The sequence below is a fragment of the Trachemys scripta genome, chromosome 11 (assembly GCF_013100865.1).
Source record: "Trachemys scripta elegans isolate TJP31775 chromosome 11, CAS_Tse_1.0, whole genome shotgun sequence".
In the NCBI taxonomy this organism is placed as follows: Eukaryota; Metazoa; Chordata; order Testudines; family Emydidae; genus Trachemys; species Trachemys scripta.
Window position 1 is genome coordinate 36,061,756 of NC_048308.1, and position 26,266 is coordinate 36,088,021.

The following is a 26,266-nucleotide window of genomic DNA, read 5'->3' on the forward strand; positions in this document are numbered from 1 at the left end:
TCCCATGTCCCATTAAAGTCAAGGGAGCTACTCACATGCTTAAAATTAAGCATAGGTTTAAGTTCTTTGCTGTACTGGGGCCTAAACTCAGAGAGAGAGAAAATATATTTCAGACACCAAATCTGAGTCAGAAAAGGTCCAGCGAAGTGCAAAAATCCTCTTTACATGCAATAATGAATAGTTACATCTAAATTGTACCAAAACTAAACTGAACATCTTTCATGGAGACGATTAATAGAATATTGAAAATACCATCGCAGGAGTTCCGGTTCAGCTCACTGGCATTGTACCCTGGCCTACAGGAACAGATAAAGCCTCCTTCACTTAAGTTGGTACAGTTATGTTCGCAGATATTTTCAGCACAAGTTCGTCCTGTTCCTGGGTCTGAAAAGAATGTAAGTCATTATAATTGGAAAAGCATAAATTATATTGAGAGCTACAATTTCCATTATTTTCTCTTATTTGCAAACAATTTTTAAATATTAAGTTGGCCTTCCTCCTTCTTTCCTCCTCGGAAAAAACTTTCAGCAGACATGAAGGTCTTTCAGGGATTTCCCTGACCACGGTACTACTTACTAATGACAGGGAGGTCAGGAAACTCAGGCAGGATCATTTCTTTGTCTGTGAGTCCATGACATTGCCATACTGAATGACCTCATTACCCACCCAGCCTCACCCAGCACTAAAGGGAATGACATAAAATATCAGACACCAGTTCAAAGCAGCTGCAACTATTCCAGGGATTTGGATAGGTTGACAGCCCCACTACAACCATCACCTCCCTCCCATCTCAAAACCAAAACAGAAAACTTGCTAAAATCTTTTTACATGTGATATAGACCTATGTCAGCTGTACCTTGGAATTAGGGTAGGCACTGATCCAGTAAGGCCTGATCCAACCTTTATTGAAGTCAGTGAACTCCATTTGAGGGAGGGACAGCTCAGTGGTTTGAGCATTGGCCTGCTAAACCTAGGGTTGTAAATTCAATCCTTGAGCGGGCCACTTAGGGATCTGGGGCAAAATCAGTACTTGGTCCTGCTAGTGAAGGCAGGGGGCTGGACTCAATGACCTTTCAAGGTCCCTTCCAGTTCTAGGAGATGGGATATCTCCATTTAGTTAAATTTACTATAGTGGCCTTTGGATCAGGCCTACATGGGGAGAAGGGATCACTGGTGCCATGTGGCAGAGGACACAAAGAGGATGCATGGACTTTTACAGGGATCCCCTGGGTCAGGTATCTGCATAATAATTCACCAAAGAGTGGCTATGAGGGCTCTATTGAAAGCCAGCAGTCTGCTGTTCGTCATTATCACTGCAAAATGTATGCTCATATCATAATTAAAAGCTATATAATTACACTGGAAATTATGTTCCTAAAGCCTTGAATTTAAAGGCTGGTCACCAGGAGATGACATGCCTTGACAAATTCCTTTCAGGTAGGGGCTAGAAGACACGTATCTCTGTCTGGTCATGAGTGTATTGTGCATTGTACGTATCACAATGAAGACCTGTGTGTATTACTGAGCCTGATGTTAATCAAAAGATTATGAAATCACAAGAGAGGAAAGCTGCAGGAAAATATAAAAACAGCAGAGAGGTATCCTGTTTACGAATGAAGACAATGGATTTTGGGGGTATAACTGGGAGTCCTGAAGTGCACCTGGATCCTTCACCATGAAAATAAACTGTCAGCATGTTCTGTTTTATAAAAGGAGGTCACAGTCAATCTGACTGGAAAACACCGCAAAGACTTTGGGTGAGCTAAACTTCATTAGATAGGAGAGTACCTTGTTATTTAAGTCTAGGCTCTATAACACGTTATGATTTTAATTTAGATGTAACTATTTGTTTCCAGTACTTTTACATTGTACTTCTCTTATCTCTAGTCTTTGTTAAAGAAACTTACACTTGTTTTCACTATAAACATATCTAATGTGCTGTGTGTAAATGAAGCAGTGATCTAAGGTGATACTGGTAAGCTGGGGTGCACTGCTTCTTTGGGACCAGCAAATCTGAGACTACTGTGGGTGGCCAGAACAGGGTTGGATGCTACAGTGAGACACTTGGGGAAGGGCGGGGGGAGGATTGTGCCTATGACTAACCTACAGTGGGACAGCAGAGCCTGCTAGGCTGAGAGGGGAGTGTTTGTGTTGCCTGTGGCTGGTGGAGTCAGGGAACTGACCCATGGCAGGCACAGAGAAGGTTTCTTCACACTAAGAGCAGATGGTAGCAAGGCACCTTACAACCCTGGGTACCCCCGAGAAATGTCACACGTGATATAGTACAACAGCTGCTAAAACTGGTACTTTTGCCACTGCAATTAAAACCTATATAGCTAAACTGGTGAAGTACAACACATTTACAGAAATTACTCTGACACTTAGAAAAGACAGCAAGTAGATCTATAACATGTAAGTAGAAACAATTAAATAGCAAATTAGTATTGACACAAGATGAGGAAGGATTCAGATTTATGCCCAAAATATTATTTCACTAACTCAGTTAGCTGTTTATGTCCTACAACTATATATCAATGCTAATTACAATAATTATACACACATATCTTTATATACATACATATTATATATATATATACATACACACACACACACTGTCTTTGCATTCATATTTAAAATTTATACCTGCAATTAAAGTTAGATACCTTTTATTCCTATCACAAAACAAAAGATATTTGTCATCCTGATTAGGTTTATAGCACTACTTAGTGTTATTTATTCTCTCTCTGCTTAATGCTGATGTTTGAAGCTGGAAAGGATCCAAACACCATCAGTTTGGTTTAAGTTCATGTCTGCCCATGAACAGTACAGGGCTGAATGCCAGCAAAATGTCTGATTTGCACCATTTCACATCCTTTTTATACTTTTACATTTTCATCAGGTCACATAATTATTTTCCACTACTCCAAGCCCACTAGGATGGATGTGAAATAGAAATGCAAGCCACCTCAGAAAAAACCATGCTAGCAGTTTGAGAGTTATTTGTGATATGCGACCATACTAGGTTTTAATCCCCAGTGCATCATTTGGCACATTTTCACCTGAAGCCATAAACACCTGACAAACTGAAATCACAAGTGCACAAATTAGGAATCTAAGATGTCTGTCTATTGCAGTCAAAATGCTTTATTCGGGTGGACTCCTCTAGGATCTCTCTGCACTCCCTATCACTCAAAGTTTACTCATTGCAGTGACTCTCCTGATTGGGTCTCTGTCATCTTGTGAAAAACTGTTAACAACACTGATGACTGGAGGTGACTTCAATCTGAGCACTGGCCAATAGGATGCTGGTGTGAGATGAGTTGTTCACTTTCTCCAGAGACAGGCACCGAGCTGGTGTAAATCATCCTAGCTCTATTGCTTCCGAGGAGCTATGACAATTTATGGCAGTTCAGGGTCTGCTCTAATTTCCACGGCATATCCCATTTTAGAACAAGACCAAATTGCTTCTTGTGAAGCACAAGACTCTTAGCCTAAACTTGCACAGTTCAGGACACTGAGCTTCTTAGTTTGCAAATGACAATGTTTTGGAAAGATATGCAGAGTATGATAAGATAACAGGAGCAGAGAGCAGTTCCAAGCAATTATATTTTAGCTCTAGTCAATACTATATGTTTATTATTTCTGTTTCAAAAACTGTTTTTATTTCAATTCTACTGATTACTACTACACCGTGTAACGATGACATTGTTACTTACTGCAGCCTATTTCATCAAAATGGTCTCCACAATCATCATAATTGTCACATACGTAATGTAGAGGAATGCAGTTTCCATTACCACATTTGAATTCTTCAGCCATACAAGGTCTTGGGGTAGGTTCTCTACCTACAATTCAAAAGACACACACTACTGTCACCTACGTAGCCTCCCAACATCCGCAATTGAGGCATTGTTCCTTTCACAGAGGAGGGAAGTGAGGCACAGAGAGGTTTAATAACTTGATCACGTGAGTCAGGAAGTCTGTGGCATAGTTAGGAATAGAACCCAGGTCTGCCGATTTCCAGTCCTGTGCCTCAACTCAAAAACCAGACTTCCTCCTTCTATAGTGATACAAGGGCTATTTCATAAACACTTTTTGTTACACATTTTCTACTCAACAGTGGATTCAACTTCTTACTTTGGCAGAGCTATTTAATATCTTTTATCTCTATAGTTTATACTTTAACTCCAATCTTTAATATTTTAGTTTAGTTGAGACCATTCTAGCATATACAACATGCTATTACAATTACATGACATTGGGTAATTTAAAAAGTCAGTAAATAATAAATATTCTTAAGCTTGGAGGCAAATTCTGCTATGAAATGTGCACATGCAAGTCCCATTGAGTCCATGGGTACTGTGAATACATCTGGGTGCAGAACTTTGCACTGTATCATAAAGATATATAATCGAATGTATCTATTATTACAGGTGCTGATTCCCGAATGCTATAACTGATTCTTCGTCCAGAGCCCCAGTGAATCAGTGTGGCTCCATGTGAGTGCAGGGCTCTACCCATGCAGAACTCGTTGCAGCATCAGGGCCTAAACACTTAATATCCCCATAAGTATTATTCAGGACCCAATATTGTTGAGACATGCATAACAATGGTAAGAATTCAGAGACAACCGTGTTCAAGAACATTTGCCACCCTGACCATTATTGAATTGCCAATTCTTTCTTCTTCATTATTTTAAATAGACTATACCATAAAAATATAATTTGATAATTTTTTTCAGACTATACTGATTTATCAGCATGCTTATGGCACATGGTGGGCACACTGTTGCTGGGGGCGGGGCTGTTACACATTAAACCTATACTTGCATCCATATGCTGCAAATATTCTGTGTTATAATAACCACAGTTCAAATCATTTCCCGCTGAACATTAGTTTTAAAATATTTGTTTCTTTTTGTCATTCAATGTGGGTGTTTTTATTATTATTAAACATTACAAATACTGTACATTGATGGAAGTCTGAGTCTAGGATTACTAGAAAATGTATCTACTGATTACTGAATAAAATTGGCTGTGCATGTGTAAACGTACAGTGCTCCTCTTTCTCATCGCTTCCATCTCCACAGTCATCCCCCTGGTTGCACAGCTCGTGACTGTAGATACAGCGATTATTTTCACAACGGAAACGGAATGGTGGTTCACAGGGAATATCCACTGAAATGAAATAGATCAAATAAGCAAGTATGATGCAAACACTTATTGCATACAATCCATCAAATCAATACGTCACTTTTTTCGGCTACCACGTGCCTCTATTTTAAAAAGCACTAGTCTTCCAGGCCAAAAGTAAACATATTCTTCACTCAGGGCATTGAATTAGGTTTGTTTAAAGATAACCTAAAATCTGTGTTTATGACATAGTGATAAGCAACTTTTTGGAAAAGGTAGTGTGTATCCCAGACAGCAAACATTCACCACTACTGCAGAGAATATAATGCCGTAGTTACTGTGCTAGTTTGTGCTCTATAGCTTTCTAGACAACAGCAGAAATCATTTAATGAAAAGCCCACCCAATTTATAAATGCAGTTGTCATGGCTGCCTCAATTGTGTGTAACGTATGATTTTCATAGGTATTGGTCAAAATTTCCAAACTTGAGTGCCTAAAGTTAGAACCCATAATCCATATTTGAGGACATGCCCTGACTCTAATAGGAGTTGAGGATGTTCAGCACCATTTAAAATCACTAAATTTCAGTTAAGGATCCTAATTTTAGGCACCCAATTTTGAAAATGCTGACTGTTATTCACATTTCTAATTGCTACAGGGATTGTCTCTCAGCATTTCACTTCTCCCGTCTTTTACAGATGCATATTTAGATGCCTGCAAAGCAATGAACGAGCTACAAAATCGCAAGAGAGAGTATGAAGTGAATTTAAAGATGCTTCATGTGAAACAACACTTTCTCGGTGGCTCTCTTTACCAAAACCTATGAGAATCTCCAGTCAAAAGAACATATTTATGATTTAGCTCTTACTTTCTGTATCACTAATGATTATAATTATATAATTTTACTAATGGAGTCAACATTGTTCATTTTTATTTAATTTTTCTCACTTACAACAAAGGTGAAGTTCTTCATCAGAGTCATCTCCACAGTCATTGTCACCATCACATTTCCAATATGGCTGGATACAGACATGGTTTTTACACTCAAACAACATAGGCGGACAGTATGTACCATTAGGATAGCGTGTTGCTGGTGAAAAGAAATTTAATTTTTAGTATAAACAAGTTAACTTGGTCTGAAATAATATTCAGGCATTTCCTAGGTCATTATTTCTTCTGCACCCTCTTCTCTACAGGAGAAGAGAGATAAAAGGTTTGCAGGAATAGCAGACTGCAAGGACTGAGGGCCACTGGCTAACTATGTTGATTAATTTAGATTAAGATTTTACAAAGCTAAATAGTACACTAAAGTTACTGCCAGAGACCTCAGAACCACAATATGGTGGTGTGAGTGTTACTGGCACTGTTTGCATTTATCACAGGCAATCCATTAATATAATCTACACAAATTTCATACCAGCACCCCCAGTGAATGGTCAGGGAATTAACCAGATAATTATTAATTTATTCACATTTATAAAGTGTCCATCCAATTATGCTGATCCTATATAAATTTGAAAATAACACAACTCACAAGATCAAGAGACCATACATGGAACTCCCCCTCCTTCACCTCACACACACAACCACCCTCCAAATCATTTCCTTTTCATCAACTTCTACAGCCCATCAGTTGCTTTCTAAGCAATTTTCTTTTCCTTTTTCTGAACTAAAAACAGGGAAAATATGTGATTTACAGCATGCCACAAAAGATGTCTAATCCAGCCTCTGTTGGACCAAACATGCTGGGAAATAAACTCCAGAATATAGGACCCATCACTGAAAACGTCCTGACTCTTCCCCTTCCCACTTAATCCAGGGTTTCTAGTTCAACTGCCTGGAAGGATGATCACAACTGCTATGACAGCAACATGAGAAGAATGGCATTATCCCAGATACCAAGGCCCCAAACCATTTGGGCTCTATAGATGAAAACCAGCACCTTAAACTTCACCTGGGAATCATCTAGCAGCCAGTATAGCTCTATCAATGCACAGGTGTGAAATGTCCCCTAAAAAACACTGCTTAATGAGGAAGCAGTCACAGTCTGCATGAGCTGCAACCCCCAAATGGTCTTAAAATGTAGCCCAGTGTAGAGATCAGGGCCACAATCCAGACTGGAGATGACAAACAGGAAAACACTTTGTTTCCCTTGTTTCATTGATAGTGGGGGGGAAGGGAAGAGGAATGAGACCATCTAAGGCCCCGCGCACATTATAAAATCAGCCACATTAGCTTGTTACAGTATAGTAGGCCTTGATATGTTTAAAAAGCCGTTCTGTCTTGCAGTGTAGCTGGGACAGAACAAAATCCACACACTGTGCTAGACCACTGTGCAGGGCTTCTTGGGCATCACTCTCTCCAGCAGGTTTATTCTTTTAATCTATTTATAATTTGCCAGTAGAATACCTGAGAATCCATTAGTATATTAAAAAATAGTTCACTGTATTGCATTTTTTCCTGAATTATTACCGAAGTCATTTGAGTGGCAGATGTTCAATACCACTCAGGATTTTGTCTATTGTATTAAACAGATAATAAAGAGTAAGTTTCTGTAAAATTAAAGTGTGTCTTATGTGCTGTTCTTCCCCCATAAATTCCCACCACATGCTTTAAACTCACGACAAGTTGCTTCATCAGAGAAATCAAGACAGTCTGCACTTCCATCACATCTGAAGCGTTCTGCAACACAATGCCCACTGCTACATTGGAAATATCCAGGATGACATGTCCTCAGCTCTAAAAAGATTCCAAAATGATTAGTGAAATGTCTTCACGTGAAAAACAAGATCAAAGTGGATCTTTTTCATGTATAGAAGATACCATTAAAAACTGGGCATTCACCATCCACACTATCTAACTGTACCATAGTATTTGTGGCATATCCTGTTCCAAATAAAGGTAATAATGTAGTGCAGTAAAGGTTGCTTCACTAATGCTCCTTGATGTAAAATATGGTTTTGCAGAATGATTTCAAACTTGCACAAACCTTAGTTTCCAATATGATGAAATGACACCCAAAAGTCAATACGCACCACAGTCACGTTCATCTGAATTGTCTTCACAGTCATCGTCATGGTCACAAACCCACCGAGAAGGAATGCAGCGCAAATTATCACAACGGTATTCACTTTCCGTGCATTCGCGAGGGCCTTCAATTTAAAAGACAAGTGCAAAGAACATGTGAAGTCACTCAACTGTAACTCTAAACATCCAAGCCTGTCTCATTAAAATAGGCAAAATGATTGCAGGATGAGATGTGAGACAATCATTAAAATGGCAAGTTGATATTTCTGCATACAGATTATGTGATATTAAACATTTCATGTCTCTCTAGAGTGCCGTGGGTTAACTCATCTCAAGCTTTGTTTTGTTACAACATTACCCAGAGTGATTTTTATCTTGAGGAAATTACATCTCCTAATCAGAAAATAATAAATTCAGTTTGGGCTTGATCCTGCACTCTTTACTGAGGGAAATGTTTTTACTCACTCACTCACTCACTCAGGATTGATCCCTTAAATTCTAGCGGAAATCAGGACTAATACTTTCACATACATTATAACATTCTTCTTGATAACTGGATTTACTACCATTTATTTCTGTACAATACAGAGGTTATTCTTAACACAGCATTCCAAATGGCTCAGCAGCAATAATACAGACTACACAGTGGAACAACTGAACTCTTGCAATTAAGAGCAACATGCCCCATTTTCAAAAGAAATAGGAGGCTATAAGTGAAAAGCAAGGAATACTAAAATATGAGAGTGGAGTGACAACTCACTGCAATTGTTCTCATCAGACCCATCTCCACAGTCATTATCTCCATCACACTTCCAGCGCAGCGGGATGCACCGGTGATTATCACAGCGGAAATCTCCCAAAGGATTGCAAGTCATCTCCTCTGCAAAGCACACAATTTGTCACCAAGACAATAAACCAGCATACATTAGCATACTCTTGAATATGCTTTGGACAGGGTAGAGAGATGCGTAGAGTAGGATAGGATGCTTTGGATAGGGTAGAGTTCCATACCATAAACTGGGTCAAGTAATTTAGGGGAAGAGCAGTTAGGAAACATCCCATCGAGTAATGATATAGGATTGGGAGGGGAATGCTCAGGAAGAGACTTCGTGCTTTCACAGTAATTTTCTGGACATATCCATTTTCTAGAAAGGGAGAATGCTACTCCCAACACAAGGATTGCAGAGTCAGGGAGTCCTAAAACAACCACCCTATATCCTACTTGTGCAGAAACAACAATTCTACTGTCCCTCAGAAAAGGAAAGTATAAAACAACCAGCATCGATAGAAACAAATATTAGCTGGAGAATAAATGATTTGGTGGAAGAAAAATGGTCAGGCTCTGTGTATATGGGTATGTATCTGATGACTCATAGAGTGGCGACACTTTTACTGACAAACAGCCAGAGCTGAAAGCCATATGACACACTGTAGGCCAGACTGCCACATCCTGTTTTTCCCTGGGTTATTCTGATGTAGATGTTGTGAACTCATGGCCTGCAAACTTAGTTTGTAGCATTTTAAAAGGTCTCAAAACAACTCTTGCAGCATCATAAATCCTCAATACTGGTGATTTTGGTAAAGTGTATCCCCAGTTGAGAGTTGGAAGTAGTTTTGAAAATATCCAAAAAGAAAACTGAATGACAGCTTTCATATGAAGAAGAGTTCAGTGTAAGCTCAAAAGTCTGTCTCTCTCACCAAACAGAAGTTGGTCCAATAAAAGATATTTCCTCACCCACTTTGTCTCACTAACATCCTGAGACCAACACAGCTACAACAACACAACTTTCATGTGTGTTCCTATATGTAAGATTTGGGAGCAAGAAAATATATTTTCCTCTGTTTTATTCAGTAATAAGCAGAGAATCAACGTTCAATAATAAATAGTACAATAAAAATAGTACATAATCTAGCTTTCAGGGGTTACAGCAGGGGTAGGCAACCTATGGCACGCATGTCGAAGGCGGCACACGAGCTGATTTTCAGTGGCACTCACACTGGTCCAGGGGGCTCTGCATTTTAATTTAATTTTAAATGAAGCTTCTTAAACATTTTAAAAACCTTATTTACTTTACATACAACAATAGTTTAGTTATATATTATAGACATAGAAAGAGACCTTCTAAAAACGTTAAAATGTATTACTGGCACGCGAAACCTTAAATTACAGTGAATAAATGAAGACTTAGCACACCACTTCTGAAAGGTTGCTGGCCCCTGGGTTACAGCATGTGAGCTACACAATGACCTATAGTGAATTGTTGTCCACAGAATTTTCCTCCATGCAAATGGATATCAATGAAATGGACTGATAGAAAATGAAAGAAGTACAAGAATACGAATTATCACTGAGAAGACTTCCATGAGGATTTTATCGCATGGAGGAATATTCGCAGCATAACGTCATTTCAGAAAAAAGCTTTTCCCTACACTTACCACAGCCTTGTTCATCACTGTTGTCTCTGCAGTCATCATACCCATTGCACACTGCCCACAGTGGAATACAGCGGTAATTGGTTCTACAGCTGAATTCTGTGTGGTTATCACACCGATAGGCAGGACCCACTAAAACACAAGAGAGAGTTGTCAAAGAACATTGTATTACTTCTGTATGCTCATGACTTAAACATCTGATTTCTGTTTTACGGTGCACTACTTCCATTAAAAGGAGTCAACAATTGGAAAAAAAAAAATCTGTCAGGTCATATAGCCCATCTCCCTGCTGGTGCACAATGGAGTCCTATTATACAGTTACCAGCATTTTGTCCACTCTATTTTTATGCTACGTCATTGGGTATCCACCACTTTGCGTGGGCAATTATTCCAATTAGCCACCATCAGGAAGTTTTCTTTGATAATCAGACTAACTTTCCCCTTTCTTAATTTCATCTCATTTCAGAGTTATACCTGATCCTTGCCACCCTAAATAATTCCTCTCCTTCCTTGATGACTATTCTTCAAATATTTTACTTTTATCATGTCCTCCTCTGGGGCTAGATTGAGCCATTAGGCTCAGCCCTCTGTAAAGGATGATAAGTAGCTGTCCCAACCCAGGAAACACAGCAGGAGGGAACTTGGCTTTCCTGCTACTGGAGCCCTTTACTGTGGCAAGGAAAGGCCCTAGCAGGGAGGCAGTGTGGAAGGGCTCTGGCAGCTCCCCATTGCCTCCCCCTTGCCAGAACCTTTCCCCACTGCCAGAACTTTCCAATGTGGTGGGCTCCAGCACTGGGACACTACACTGCTAAAAATAACAGTGTAGACAGAGACACCGTTTGAGCATGTAGAGAGACATGTAGGATATATACCTTATGTTTCTGGTATGTCTGTACTCTGTTTGCCTAAGGCTATACCTCACCATCTAACCACTATTTATATCCGTGCTAGCTGGGTGCGCAGTGTCTGTACTCTACATGCTGCTGTAAGTGTTGATGTACTTAAGCATACAACTCAAAACTGCACTGGCCTTTTCAGCTGTCTCATTGCATGCAAACTCCCTGTCAATTTGCTGACTATTATTTCTCGTAGGTCACATTACTGCTTTCCAGCTTTCAGACTGCTGCTGTTCAGATTATTTTATTCCAGTTCTATTAGCTTGCATTTCTCCAAGCTAAATTTCATTTAAATTTGTTGTTTTCTATCTAGGTGCTTTTTTATTATTTCTCTGTCATTCCAGATACCCACAACTCCTCCCTATTTAGTAGCATTTGTAAATTTCATTAATATGTTGTTTACTCACTCTTCCAGATCATTAAATGAATATTAATGAAAACCAGGCCTAGCACAGATCTCTGTAACATTCAACTCAATAGCTCCCCTGCAACTTGACACTTTGTGGTTTATCATAACCCTTTATTCATAAACTGTCAGATGTTTTTTTTTACCCACACCATTGTGTTCATATCCAAGTCAATTAGATTTAAATTTGAAAGTAAGAGATTTATGAGCAACTGTATTAAAAGATTCATGAAAACCCAAGTGTGTTATGTCTGTCACTTTCCCTTCATCTGCTAATTTTACCAGTCTGGCAAGAGACATAATCAAATGTGCCTGGCTAGATCTGTTCTTTACAAACCATGCTGCATGGGTTCTGAGTTCTTTACAAACCCATGATTGGTTCAAAAACCTTGTAAATGTTTAGTGACTTTTTCCCCCTGCAGTATTTGTTGCTTGGTATCTCATGAGACTCTCTTGCCAAGTCACAAAGTGCTGTGTTGCAGTGCCAGTTACCCACTGCAGTTTAGCAGTCAGTTTGTAGGATTCATATCTCCTCAAAAGCAAACCTCTTGAAAATTAAGCAATGCCATTCACGCTGCCTATCATGCTATAATGTAGACAGCTGCCATTGATTTAGTGCTTACTGCATTCGTGGTACGGCTCGTCAGAGTGATCACCACAATCATCATCCACATCACATTTCCAGGACTGAGGGATGCAGCGGCCATTGTCACATTTAAACTGGCCTGGAGAGCAGGTCCTACTGGCACAGTGAGAACTATCCTCATCTGAGTTATCCCCACAGTCATCTTCTTTATCACACTGCCAGGCTTCTGGGATACACCGTTTGTTGGCACACTGCCACTGATGTGTCTCACACTGGTGATCAGCTGAAAGAATACACATTTTTATTAGGCTGTTGAAGCTTATAGGAAAGATCTAGCCCTTCAGTGTTATGGGAATTGAATCTGTATTATGTCATCATTGCGTATTAAAGAAATGCTGGTAACTCAATCTGAGCTTAGAATTTACTTGTCCAGTTGAGATACTGATTTCTAATCCTGCGTGGCTATGGCCCATAGGCTGCTCTCAAAGGGTGCACTATACAACAGAGAGCCTTTGGGGAGAAGACAGACATCCAGAGTTGTTGCTGCCCAGTGCAGGGTGAAGTACAAGCCCAGCTGTCGCACTGGGCTAGGGCAGAGGAGCACAGTGATTCAGGGCACCTGAATGACGATATGGCTTTGGGCCACCATGCAAATTCTGACAGTGTGGTGGGCCAGAGAGGAACCACTCTAGTTCCACCCGGCATACTCTCCTGCTAAACCAGCATGCTGCATGCCAGGACACTCGGCACAAGTTAATGCTGCTCAGAGCACCATTAACTTTAGATCCACAATATCTATCTTCCTCAGAGGGAACTCATGCATAGTCACAGAGCAGAAGTCAGTGTTAGCAGTGGTGGGGATCTGGTGAGGCTTGTGATGTTTGCAGAGTGGGAGTCACATTAAGTGCTAGCCTGTGAGCTGGGGTGTTCACTTTGGCTTTCCACTGATCTCCAGCCTACATGGTTTGGATACCTCTCCCACTGCCCTTTTTACATACACACTAATCCCTTTCTCCAGGAAGAGAGAACATAGCATGATTTCTGCAAACTTCAACACACAGCTTTTCTAAAGCAAGTTTTCCCCCTTATGTAACTGTATGATATATGCCAAAATTATCTGTATTCTACCCAATAAAATAAAGAGATATATGAACTCATTATGCAGCTGTCAATTTCTTACATATTTAATATTCCCCTGTGCCTTACTTAAGAGCTTGACTGTTTGAAATTCATGTAAAATTGAGGTTTCATTTCATTATGATGACATTACAGAAAATACTATCATATGCTAATGGAAGTCAGTGAAAATATCAATTATATGACTAAACAGCTTCCTTTTTTCCATTCTCACTGCTCAGACTGCAACTCCCAATATAATATTATTTACAAGAGGAGAATAATTAGCTTTCTAATTAGACACAAGCACATGAAACAAGATGGGTTTTAAAAAATGTTAATACGCTGTCTCACAATTATAATTAGATGCCTACAATTTTTTAAAAAATTCCATCACATTCAGTTCTCCAAAACCATCTGCCCGGGTGTATTGCATTTTGAGCAATTTTCATGTGAAATAATTTTTTCATTGTTTAAAGATGCAGATTATGGTAAGAAGCAGCATGGTCTGATGGACTGAGCTGGGAGGTAGAAAATCTTCAGTTCTGATCTTGCCTCTGACACCCAGGGTTTGTCTACATAGAGTTGTTTGTTTAAGATGTTGCGCGGTAACTGCCCCACTAGCTCCTGCTAGCACAAACTAAAAGGTACTTAGTTTGCAGTAACCTAGTCCTGTTTGAAATGTTAACACAAACTAGGTACCTTTTAGTTTGCATGCTTTAGTTAGTGCACGCTGCAACTCACACCATCCAAGTCTGGACTGTGGGACCATGCAGACAAGCTCAATTTCATGGTGTTGCTTTGAGCAAAACACAATGAGATCTATTTTACGCTGCCTTGTATCTTACACCAGTGCAAGTGAAGCAAAGTGAGTGTAAAGCATTGCCACTCTGATTTGGTAGCATTTTACACCCTTTTTACCATCACTTTGCACGGGGACAAATGACTACGTAAGGTGCAAGGCAGCAAAAAATCAGGCCTAACATCTGTAAAATACGGATCATGATTCTCAACTACCTCTTAGGGCAGCTTGTGAGGATTAAATGGTTAGTGTTTATACAATGTTTTGAACATGTGAAGTGCTACACATGTGCCAAGAATAATTATCTGACATTTACCACAAAGTACATGATCTTCATCTGATCTGTCAGGACAATCTGGAAGAGCATTACACAAGAAATGGGGACTAGTGCAGTTCCCATCACTACATTGGAACTGTCCAACACGACAATATCGGTGTGGGCAAGTCGGCGGTTCATCAGAGCCATCCCTGCAATCTCTCTGTCCGTCACATTTCCACCAGATTGGTATGCACCTATAAAGAGAAAATAATATTTCCTTTGATGAAGCAATTACTTTACAGGTGTCCAGCCATCCCTTTAAGGACCAATTGTGGACAAGCTTTTGCCAGTGACATATCATCTTGCAACATTTGGCTTCAGATATTTCTTGAGCCTCAGTTCTACATGACATGAGGCCATTTGTCACGTGATAACAAAATATACCACAACATGGTGTTGCCAGTAACAGATGTTGATGGTGAAACCTCTGTAACAGGCTCACAGCAAATTAATGTGGACTCAAGTTTGCAGTATTTTTGTGCAAACTGTCACTCAGGGCTTTCTTGAGATTCATCATTCAGACACCTAGGCAAGCCAAATGTTAGCTGGATAGGCTGAGAGAGACAGAGAACAAGATACATTTCCATAAGTGATCTGAAATTTAGATGGAGAATTCCATTAAGTGCATAATTTTAACAGTGATCTATCCATAAGCAATGGGTGCTCCAGTGTGAGGCAGCACTAAGACTGCTGGTGGTGTAGAGCCAGGATAGCAGGTCTTATGCCTGTCCCCCCAGTTCTGGCTCGTGCCACGTAGGGGTGGCCATGGAAAAGGGCCATGGCTGTGCCACTGCATCAGCTGACCCCTTGCTGCCAGAATGAACCCTATGGGCCATTGGCAACCAGAATAACTTAATCAGTTAACAGCAGAAACAAACATACATGTAGAAAAGATAGGAGCAGATTCATATTTCATGAATTCACTGGGAAATGGCCTCTGGAGCAATGCATGACTAACACCCCAGTCCTTATTGGATTAGCCATGTGATACAACAAAGCAAGGGCATTAATAAGGAGCTCATCCCATTAGCTAGAAAGGAGGACTCTGCTGGAAATTTTTGCCAGCACAGGAGTCAGACTGGAATTGGCCTTGTCTTTACTACCAGACCCCAGAACCCACAACATGGAGAATTACTACATACTTTCAAGCCTTCCAGGTAAATTAGCCTTAGATATAAATTTTATCCTTAAAGAGATATTAAAAGAAGATACTGAGCAAAGGACTTACCTTTCACTGTCTGCACAGAGGAACTGGGTGCTGGAGCACATTGGAAGGCAGTGTGCAATGTTGCCAAGTTGTACCACCATGAAGTTATCGGGACATTCACAAGAATAGCCCTGACCTCCAACTTTTATTAGACACAGATGGGAACAGCCACCATTGTTGGTACCACAAGGATTATTCACTAGTAAAATGGAAGAATAATCATTATACTTCACACCCCCATAAACAGAAAGACCTTGCAATAGTCTCCTTTTGCACAGAAGGCATTGATATTATCTCTTCCAAATCAAAACAAACAAACAAAAAAATCAGGCACTCAGACAGAAAAATCCAAAGTCTCAACTGTAGTTTACTGAAGATGTATGAACAGTGAACCCTGAAACCCTAGAAACTGGCTTTAAATCCATACTTCAGGTCTGATTCTGCTCTCACTATTTATCTTACTTTATCAGATAGCCAAATTGAATACCACCTGTGTAGGTTAACTAAGGGCCCGATCCTTCAAGAAACTGAGTGTGCCTCCTGTGAGGTACCAAGTACCTTCAACTCCTTGTAACACCAATGGGAGATGTATACATGGCATGAACCAGGGTTAGGCCCTAATAAGGGCCAGACATCCACATTAAATTTTAAATCTGTTTCCTCACCAATTGGCTGTCTGTATGGATGGTAGACATGGATATCAAATGGCCTGTGTGTGGTGTTCACCAGAACAGTCCTGCCTGATCCATTATATTTATTTCCCTTCTCAACAGTTCTTGTGTTCCAATCAGTCCAATAGATGGTGTCTTCAAAAACTGTAATTGCAAACGGATGAGGTAAAGTCCCATCATATACTGTGTGACGATGGTGTCCCTCTAGGTCAGAGTACCTACATGAACAAAAAGCATGCATAACACTGAGATCAAAGCTGCAAGAGCTTCAGGACTTTAATGTATCTTCTTACAGCAAGCAGATCAGGTCATCAGTGGCTTCAAAATAGTTTAGTTCACTTTGAGATACATAAGGTTTAAATAGGTTTTACTTTAGTTATAGAAACAGACCAAACGCGCAAAAGGAAATACAAAGCCACCCCTAAGAAATGTATCTGTCTGTCCAATGAAGTTTTGTGCATAGATGATAGGTTACTTGTCATGCAGGAAAATGGCTGTATGATTCAGAAAGCTACTTGGCAAAATATATCACCTTTCTTCCTAAATTTTAAATATCCTAGGACTGCTATATGTTACTTTAACAACATTTTTAATAGAAAAAATCTTCTGCAATTCTCACACTTTTTTTCTGACTGTATTAATAACAAAGAAGGCTAAGTTAGAAACTCTGAACAGCAACTTTATGATTAATGAACAAATCAATTAAGAAACTTGGCAAAAATGAATCCAATGGAGAATCTTCCAAGTCTAAATTTTTGACAGAAATGCTAAACGTTAAAATTTTAACATAACTGTTCACTTTCATATTGCTCTAAAAACACTGATTCTTTGTGACTTCACAGTGTCTGTTACAGTAAAATATCTTTAATGGGTTATCTCTTTTTGTTATGACCAGGCACTAGCAGGAAATTATGGGAAACATTTTTTTTTTCTAAAATGGTTCATTTTAACATGGAAACTTGGAAAGGAGCTAAAAGAATAAACAGAAAGGAGATTTTTTAGATGTGCTAATTTGGAAATACCTGAAAAGAATCAGAAAGTGAGCTAATTACTTGAGTTGAAATTGAAGTCTAAGAATTTCATCAGCAGAAATTTATTTGACATTTTATAGACTTGTATCAAATGTAGGAAATTAACATAACAAAGCCACAGGTTCCATGCAGTATTGTCGTGAACTTTTAATAAGGGGAACATTAAGGCCAAACTTTCAGCAGAACTCTACAAATGTATGCACATACATTTCTTATAACTGTCCTCAGATCTGTGGGCAAAAAAATGGTAATTACAGATTAAAATGATGATTTGCGTATTCAGTTCTGCCTCAGTTTGGATTTTGCATCAACATGAAGATGCACTGGCAAATTCTAGCCCAGACTGTGAACCTCTTTCTGAATTTCTGAACAATTACTTCCATGAACAGTTTCCTGAGATTCCAGTGAGACTACTCATGTAATTACTCACTAGTGTGAGTAAAAGGTTTACATTCTAACCCCCTGCTGCAAAGTTCTGAAGACCCACTGAAAATCTGTCCCTTATTATAATCATTGGAGCTAGCAAATATATGCTATAAAACACCAACTGCTGCTAAAGAACAAGTGGAAAAAACCCCCAAAAGTTAATTTTATCCAAATAAGAAAGGAGTCTTTCCTCTTCATCCCCTTTATATCTAACTTCTGATTCCATTTTAATTTAGAATTATTTAACCCTTTCAATTCTGATGGATTAATTGGATATGTCATTTGTCTAGCTGCACTGCGACAGGACATAAAATATCTCAGTATGTTCCATTTAAAAAAAAAAAAACTTGTTGCCTTGATCCATGCACAAACTGTCAGCAGTGAAGGGGTTAAAAAATTCTTAAAATAAAGTGCTACCACTGAAATTTGGTATGAACAGTTACCCAGTTGCTTTATTCTTCTCTATGTACGTACTCAATGTAGTTTAGATGGGCATCTGCCCAGTAGAGCTTGTCGTTGGTGTAATCTATGGTGAGTCCATTGGGCCACTCTAACTTGGTAGAGATAATCACCGTCTTGTTCTTGCCATCCATGCCCACTCTTCCAACATAGGCTCGGTCTGCCCAGTCAGTCCAATAAACCTGCCTATTTAAACAACATCCATAGTTAATTTTGTAGGAAAAGATCCTGGGACAAATTCTAGAAGGTACATTTGCAATATAACACCTCATGCACTAAAACAAAACCCATCCCCCACCTTTGGCGCATTTTTGCAGAATGGGAGGATATGATCCAAATATTCTGTAATTATTCTTACTAACAGATGCAAAATGATAACTTAGCATGGACTTTCACACAAACAGCATGAGACTGTCAAACTGCTAGGTGAAAGAAAAACACTCTGGAAATGTCATACCCATATTTTGGATGAACGACAATAGCTCTAGGATACTGAAAGCAGAAGGTGTTGTTGGAGTCCACACACCGATCCACCAATTTTTTCCGGAATCTGCCATCAAGCTCAGCGACATAGAGACAGTCTTTGTATGCATCCACCCAGTACAATTTCCTGAAATGTTTTATAATGAATATTTTACACACTGCTTTATACAAAATAAAGCACCTCACTTTAATTTCACAGCTTTTTTCTCTCTAGAGTAGAGTAATGATGAATCCACTGTAATGAAAGAAGAATTAATCAGGACCACATACTTCTCAGTCCTCCAACGTGGCCAACATGACAAAAGACAAATGTTGCCAACTGTTGCTCGGGGCTCAAACTGGGTAGATACAAATCCATATGCTGTACTCCCACCTTTCCCGAGCCATGTGCCACATTGCCATATCCGCTCCTCTGACATTGGCACCACTGGCCAATTACTGCCACTGGTGCCAAATTCAAAACTGTAGCTGGTCAACTGGGGAATAAACCCCCCATCTCAGGCAGCTGCCTGCAGCACATGGCCAGCACAGGGTGTCACTACCGCTCCTTTTCCTCCCCTCTTCTCTTACCAAGAAATGGCAACAAGGAGATGGCCTGGAGAGGGGCCAGCAAGGGAGACGTACGATGCCCTGGGTCATGAGTGGGGTTGCGGGTGGGGCTGCCATAAGAATCACCATCTTTCCCTCCCTCCCCTGCAGTTTGATCTCTGCTCTCACCAAACCAAAGGAGTGAAAAAATATGCATGGTTATAAAGTACTGTCACTTATGGAGACCAGGGTAACACTCTGGGTAAGACCTCTGTTGTAAGAATCATTCATCACAGCACACCCAGAAAAATCTGGTTCTCAAATGGCACTATTAATGAGGTTTCCCTGGTTAATAAGAGTATTTTTAAATATAAAAATTCAGGTTTTATCAATTGTCTTTGCTTGCTTGGTTAATATATCCCTCCCAGTCAAGACGTTTCCTATCACATCAGAGAGGTGGATCGTCTATTAATTATTCTTATTCTTATTACTATTATTAAACTTGGTCCATTAACATAAATGTTCAAAAGTCTTTGCATTACCATGGTGCCTTTATTGCACATTCTGACTATAAGAACCCCAGGCTAGAACATGTTTTGTTGCTAGCAGAACTGAGCATAGGGCTAGGAGCCAGAAACTTTCTAATCATGCTCTGCAACTAGCTTGCTGTGTGTGTTTGCTAAACCTCTCTCGGTCTGGCTTCCCCATCACCAAAACAGGAATAACACAATGTACCCATCTCACATGGCTGTTGTGAGGATTAATTAGTGAATGTTTGTACAGCGTTTTGAAAATATAAAGCACCCTATAAGACCTAAGTAGTATTATGAATAATTATCATTGACATTATTAGGATACTGTTATACTGGGTGTATGGTATGTGGGTTGAAAACCAGTCCCAAACAAGTTTCTGAACTCATATTTTTCACATTAAAAAAGCATAACTTCCTTAATAGCTCAGAAAAGCTAAAAACATTTTCTTACCTGCCAACCCAGTCCACAGCAATACCTTCCCCATTTGGCACATCATCACTTATTACTGTCTCCTTGTTTGTCCCATTTAGAAACATTCTTTCAATGACCTTCCTCCCCACATCAATCCAGTACAACCTCTTTTCCACCCTGTCAAAGTCCAGTGCCACCACATTTCTTAGTCCTTGCAAAATGAGAGAGTAAGACTGGCCATCTGCTGTGAGATTTCTCAGATAGTAACGGTTGCTAAAAATAAGGTAGGGGGAGATATTACTATTTTGCCGGCAACTTTTTCCATCAGGCTCACGGATGTAGCCTGGGGCGCACTTACAGATGTAGGAGCCAGCAGTGTTCTCACAAATCTGACTACATACTGATGGTGTTTCATTGCATTCATCAATATCATCACATGTCCGTTTATCGGACATGAGTCTATGTCCACTATGACAAGAACAATAGAAACTAGTCAGGGTGTCTGTGCAATTATGATCACATCCGCTGATTGAAGGGTCATTACATTCATTAATACCTGTGGTACAAAAACAAAAACATTGTTATTCAAGCAACTGAGTTACCCAGAAAACAATGCAGCCCCTATCCAAAGTATTCATAAGAGTCAACATCATGACAAGTGGACAACAACTTTTGTTCCAAAAATACCAAAATATTCTAAATCTTGGGCGGCTACAATTGAGTTGCCAGGGGCAGATCCTCACCCAGTGTAAATTATCATGCTCCACTGAAGTCAATGGGACTATGATAATTTACACCAGTGGCGGATCTGCCCCCAAATTCTGTCAGTGCAGAATAGTATTATTTCTCAGAAAGGAATACATATATATAGTTATAACTATTTATCTGGCATATTTTCATATCTAAAATCTGTGGTGATATATTCATTCTATTTACCAAGTACTGGCTAATTTTGATGGCTTAAGTATATGAATTGATGTGCTATATTTAAAAGATAGCATATTGTGTCATGATTTAATAATTAATAAGTGTGCGATATATGTATGCATTCTTCATACATCTTATTGGCAAGTCCAGATGGAACATGTATCATCTTAATTAACCTGCTGATTTAATTTTTTTTAAATTGTCTAAAACATGTAAAATAAAATATCATAACCCTAATCCCCTACCCCCAACACTCCACACGTACCGCATCCTTTTTCATCGCTATTATCAAAGCAATCATCCAGCCGATTGCAGATTTTAACCATTTCAATGCAGTTTCCATTGTCACATTTAAAATGATGGGGAGAGCAAGTTGCTTCTGGTGTATTACAGAGGTGTTCCAGCTCATCAGATTCATCCCCACAATCATTATCCCCATCGCAGACGTATGCCTTTGAAATGCAGCGCCCATTTTGACATGTGAACTGGTGCTGTTGGCAGGGCTGATAGATGCACCCTCTCTCATCGCTGCTATCACCACAGTCGTTCCGCCTGTCACACCTGGAAAGAAAGGTGGTGTTGTTAAACACATAAAGATAGTGACCGTTGGATGGACGGAGAGGTAGATACACACCTGGTCATGCAAATCCTTACTCTCAACAGTACCCCGTTGAATAGTTCAAATGAAATCAAAATGTATTCATGCAAGTACGGCTATTAAAGAAACCAGTGAGACTCCTCCCATTAAAAGTAACTGTGCCCAGAAGTACAGGTTTAATGCCATCGGTAGGCTGTTGTAATATTAAAATATTCAAGCATCCCAGAGGTTTTAAAAAAGACGGTTACTCACCGTTGTAACTGTTGTTCTTCGAGATGTGTTGCTCATATCCATTCCATTAGGTGTGCGCGCGCCGCGTGCACGATCGTCGGAAGATTTTCTACCCTAGCAACACCGGCGGGTCGGCTGTGGAGCCCCCTAGAGTGGCGCCTTCATGGCGCTGAATATATACCCCAGCCGACCCGGCGCCCCCTCAGTTCCTTCTTGCCGGCTACTCCGACAGTGGGGACGGGGGGCGGGTTTGGAATGGATATGAGCAACACATCTCGAAGAACAACAGTTACAACGGTGAGTAACCGTCTTTTCTTCTTCGAGTGCTTGCTCATATCCATTCCATTAGGTGACTCCCAAGCCCAACTTAGGTGGTGGGGTCGGAGTGAGACATTGCTGTGTGCAAAACTGCTGACCCGAATGCAGCATCGTCTCTGGACTGCTGCACTAGTGCATAGTGAGCTGTAAACGTGTGGACTGATGACCAAACCGCCGCTCTACAAATGTCCTGGATCGGAACTTGCGCCAGGAAAGCTGTCGAGGAAGCTTGGGCCCTCGTGGAGTGAGCGGTGAGGTGCGGTGCTGAGACACCTGCCAGGTCATAGCAAGTCCGGATGCAAGACGTAATCCAGGAGGATAGGCGTTGTGAGGAGACCGGTGAGCCTTTCATTCGGTCGGCCACTGCAACGAAGAGTTGCGTCGTCTTTCTAAAGTGCTTTGTGCGGTCAATATAGAAGGCCAGGGCCCTTCGTACGTCCAGGGAATGCAAACGATCCTGGCGAGTGGCATGTGGTTTGGGATAAAAGACCGGGAGAAATATGTCCTGGTTGATATGAAATGGAGAAACCACCTTAGGGAGAAAGGCAGGATGTGGACGAAGCTGCACTTTATCCTTATGGAAAACTGTATAAGGGGGCTCGGATGTAAGCGCCCTGAGTTCAGAAACGCGCCTTGCTGAGGTGATGGCTACGAGGAAGGCTGTCTTCCAGGATAGGTACAGAAGTGAACAGGTGGCCAGTGGCTCGAATGGAGGACCTGTGAGCTTGGAGAGAACCAGGTTGAGGTCCCACGTCGGGACGGGCTGACGTTGTTGTGGGTACATCCGGTCTAAGCCCTTGAGGAATCTAACGACCATCGGGTTAGAGAATACCGAGGACGCGAGTTCCCTTGGGTGAAAGGCCGATATAGCGGCCAGGTGAACTCTGATTGAAGATATCGCCAACCCCTGCTGTTTTAGGGAGAGGAGATATTCCAAAATGAGAGGAATGGGTGCCTGCAACGGGGACGTGGCTCGTTGTTCGCACCAACAGGAGAACCGCTTCCACTTGGCCAGGTACGCGGTGCGTGTTGAGGGCTTCCTACTGCTCAGCAGAATCTGTTGGACAGAGTGCGAGCATTGCTGCTCTGCCTGGGTGAACCATGGAGCAGCCACGCCGTGAGGTGGAGTGATTGCAGGTCGGGGTGACGCAGCCGGCCGTGGTCCTGGGAGATGAGATCCGGATATAATGGAAGCGGGATCGGTGTCTGAACCGAGAGTTCCAACAGTGTGGTGTACCAATGTTGTCTCGGCCACGCTGGAGTGATCAGGATTACCTGTGCCTGGTCTCTGCGCAATTTGAGCAGTACCTTGTGGACCAGAGGAAACGGAGGGAAGGCATAAAACAGGTGGTCTTTCCAGGGAAGGAGAAACGCATCCGAGAGGGAGCCCGGAGCTCGACCTTGTAGGGAGCAGAACACGTGGCACTTCCTGTTGTCTCGAGATGCAAACAGGTCTATCTGGGGAAACCCCCACCTCTGGAAGATGGAACGTATGATGTCCGGACGGATAGACCACTCGTGCGTCCGGAAGGACCTGCTGAGTCGGTCCGCTAGAGTGTTCTGGACTCCAGGGAGGAAGGATGCCGTGAGATGGATTGAGTGGGCGATGCAGAAGTCCCACAGGCGAATGGCCTCTTGGCATAGAATTGACGAACGTGCTCCTCCTTGCTTGTTGATGTAAAACATGGCCGTGGTGTTGTCGATGAGAACTAACACACAACGGCCACGTAGGAGATTGAGAAATGCTTGGCACGCCAGGCGCACCGCCATCAGTTCCCGAACATTGATGTGCAGGGATAACTGGGGTGCAGTCCACAGGCCCTGGGTATGGTGTTCGTTGAGATGGGCGCCCCAACCCAGAGATGAAGTGTCTGTGACCAGGTGCAGAGAGGGCTGTGGGGTGTGAAAAGGCATCCCCTCGCAGACCACATTGTGATCTAGCCACCAGGTGAGGGAGGTCAGGACCGAGTTCGGGACCGTGACCACCATGTTCAGGTTGTCCCGATGTGGACGGTATATTGATGACACCCAGGTCTGGAGTGGGCGAAGCCGAAGTCTGGCATGCCTGGTTACGTACGTGCAGGAAGCCATGTGACCCAGCAGGGTAAGGCACGACCTCACCGTGGTAGTTGGGAAGGCCTGTAGCCCTTGAATGAGGCTCGTGATGGTGCCAAAGCGGTTGTCTGGCAGGATGGCTTGTGCACGTCTGGAGTCTAGAACTGCGCCGATGAAATCTATTCTCTGGGTAGGTTCTAGAGTGGATTTGCCCTTGTTGAGTAGGATGCCCAACTCGTTGAATGTGTGCACTATCTTGTGGACGTGAGCTTGAACTTGCTCTTTGGTGCGACCGCGTACCAGCCAGTCGTCTAGGTACGGGAACACCTGTATCCCTTGCCGACGAAGGTACGCTGCCACGACAGCCATACATTTCGTGAACACTCTTGGGGCCGAGGATAGGCCGAAGGGAAGGACTGCAAATTGGTAGTGCACTGTGTTTACCACGAATCGCAGGAAGCGTCTGTGAGGTGGGTAAATTGAGATGTGAAAGTATGCGTCTTTCATGTCGAGGGCGGCGAACCAGTCTCCAGGATCGAGGGAAGGGATAATGGCCCCCAAAGAGACCATGCGGAACTTCAACTTTACTACGAATTTGTTGAGTCCGCGCAAGTCCAAGATGGGCCGTAGACCTCCTTTGGACTTGGGGATCAGGAAGTAACGGGAATAAAATCCCCTGCTCCTTAACTCTATCGGAACCTCCTCTATGGCCCCCATGGCCAGGAGCGTAGAAACCTCCTGTATAAGAAGTTGCTCGTGAGAAGGGTCCCTGAAGAGGGACAGGGAAGGGGGGTGGGAGGGGGGATAGAAGAAAACTGGATAGCGTATCCCCTCTCCACCGTGCGGAGGACCCAACGGTCCGAAGTTATAAGGGACCAAGCACGGTGGAAGTGGGAGAGACGATCCCGAAAGGAGGGGGCTGGATCCTGGGGGATGACTGGGGCGCCGTCCTCGACCGCACCTTCAAAAGTTCTGTCTGGGGCCTGAAGGTGGTCTAGGTGGCCCCTGGTTCTGGCCGGGTTGAGGGCCGGTCCACCTTCTCCTACCACCTCGCCCTCACCTCCGGGCCGAGTCTTGTCTCTGACGAGGCGGGGGGGGGGGGTAGAAGCGCTGAGGCTGCGGCCTAAAAGGTCTGCGCTGAGGGCCCGCAACATGCATCCCCAGGGAGCGCATGATTGTTCTCGAGTCCTTGAGGCTCTGCAGGCGAGAGTCCGTCTTGTCCGAGAACAATCCATGTCCCTCAAAGGGCAGATCCTGTAGGGTTTGCTGCAGCTCCGGAGGCAAACCCGAAACTTGAAGCCAGGAGATCCTCCGCATAGCGATACCCGAAGCCAGGGTCCTTGCAGCCGAGTCTGCTATGTCCAAGGAGGCCTGCAAGGAGGTCTGAGCCACCTTCTTACCCTCCTCTACCATGGCTCCAAATTCTTCCCTGGACTCTTGGGGAATCAACTCCTTAAACTTCCCCATAGAGTTCCAGGAGTTAAAATTGTAGCGGTTCAGTAGCACCTGTTGGTTCGCCGCTCTAAGTTGCAGCCCTCCGGCTGAGTAAACCTTACGGCCAAACAAATCGAGCCGCTTAGCCTCTTTTGATTTAGGCGCTGCAGACTGCTGGCCGTGGCGCTCTCGTGCGTTCACTGATGCCACCACCAGTGAACACGGTTGGGGGTGGGT

At 42.1% G+C, this 26,266-nt stretch overlaps 1 protein-coding gene across 3 annotated transcripts in view; it reads right to left on the bottom strand.

Annotated features, from left to right (window-relative positions):
• Positions 1-26,266, bottom strand: part of LRP2 (LDL receptor related protein 2) — a 187,660-nt gene that overhangs the window by 28,715 nt on the left and 132,679 nt on the right. For all 3 annotated transcript variants that reach the window (XM_034785710.1, XM_034785709.1, XM_034785708.1), the window contains 16 exons: positions 21,659-21,954; positions 20,506-21,022; positions 18,968-19,120; positions 18,526-18,696; positions 16,589-16,812; positions 15,945-16,122; positions 14,714-14,910; positions 12,517-12,762; positions 10,595-10,723; positions 8,919-9,038; positions 8,167-8,283; positions 7,754-7,870; positions 6,084-6,221; positions 5,055-5,177; positions 3,717-3,845; positions 253-384 (listed from right to left, as the gene is read on the bottom strand). In XM_034785710.1, the coding sequence (XP_034641601.1) occupies positions 253-384; positions 3,717-3,845; positions 5,055-5,177; positions 6,084-6,221; positions 7,754-7,870; positions 8,167-8,283; positions 8,919-9,038; positions 10,595-10,723; positions 12,517-12,762; positions 14,714-14,910; positions 15,945-16,122; positions 16,589-16,812; positions 18,526-18,696; positions 18,968-19,120; positions 20,506-21,022; positions 21,659-21,954 (2,987 nt within the window). The remainder of the gene's footprint in view (positions 1-252; positions 385-3,716; positions 3,846-5,054; positions 5,178-6,083; positions 6,222-7,753; positions 7,871-8,166; positions 8,284-8,918; positions 9,039-10,594; positions 10,724-12,516; positions 12,763-14,713; positions 14,911-15,944; positions 16,123-16,588; positions 16,813-18,525; positions 18,697-18,967; positions 19,121-20,505; positions 21,023-21,658; positions 21,955-26,266) is intronic.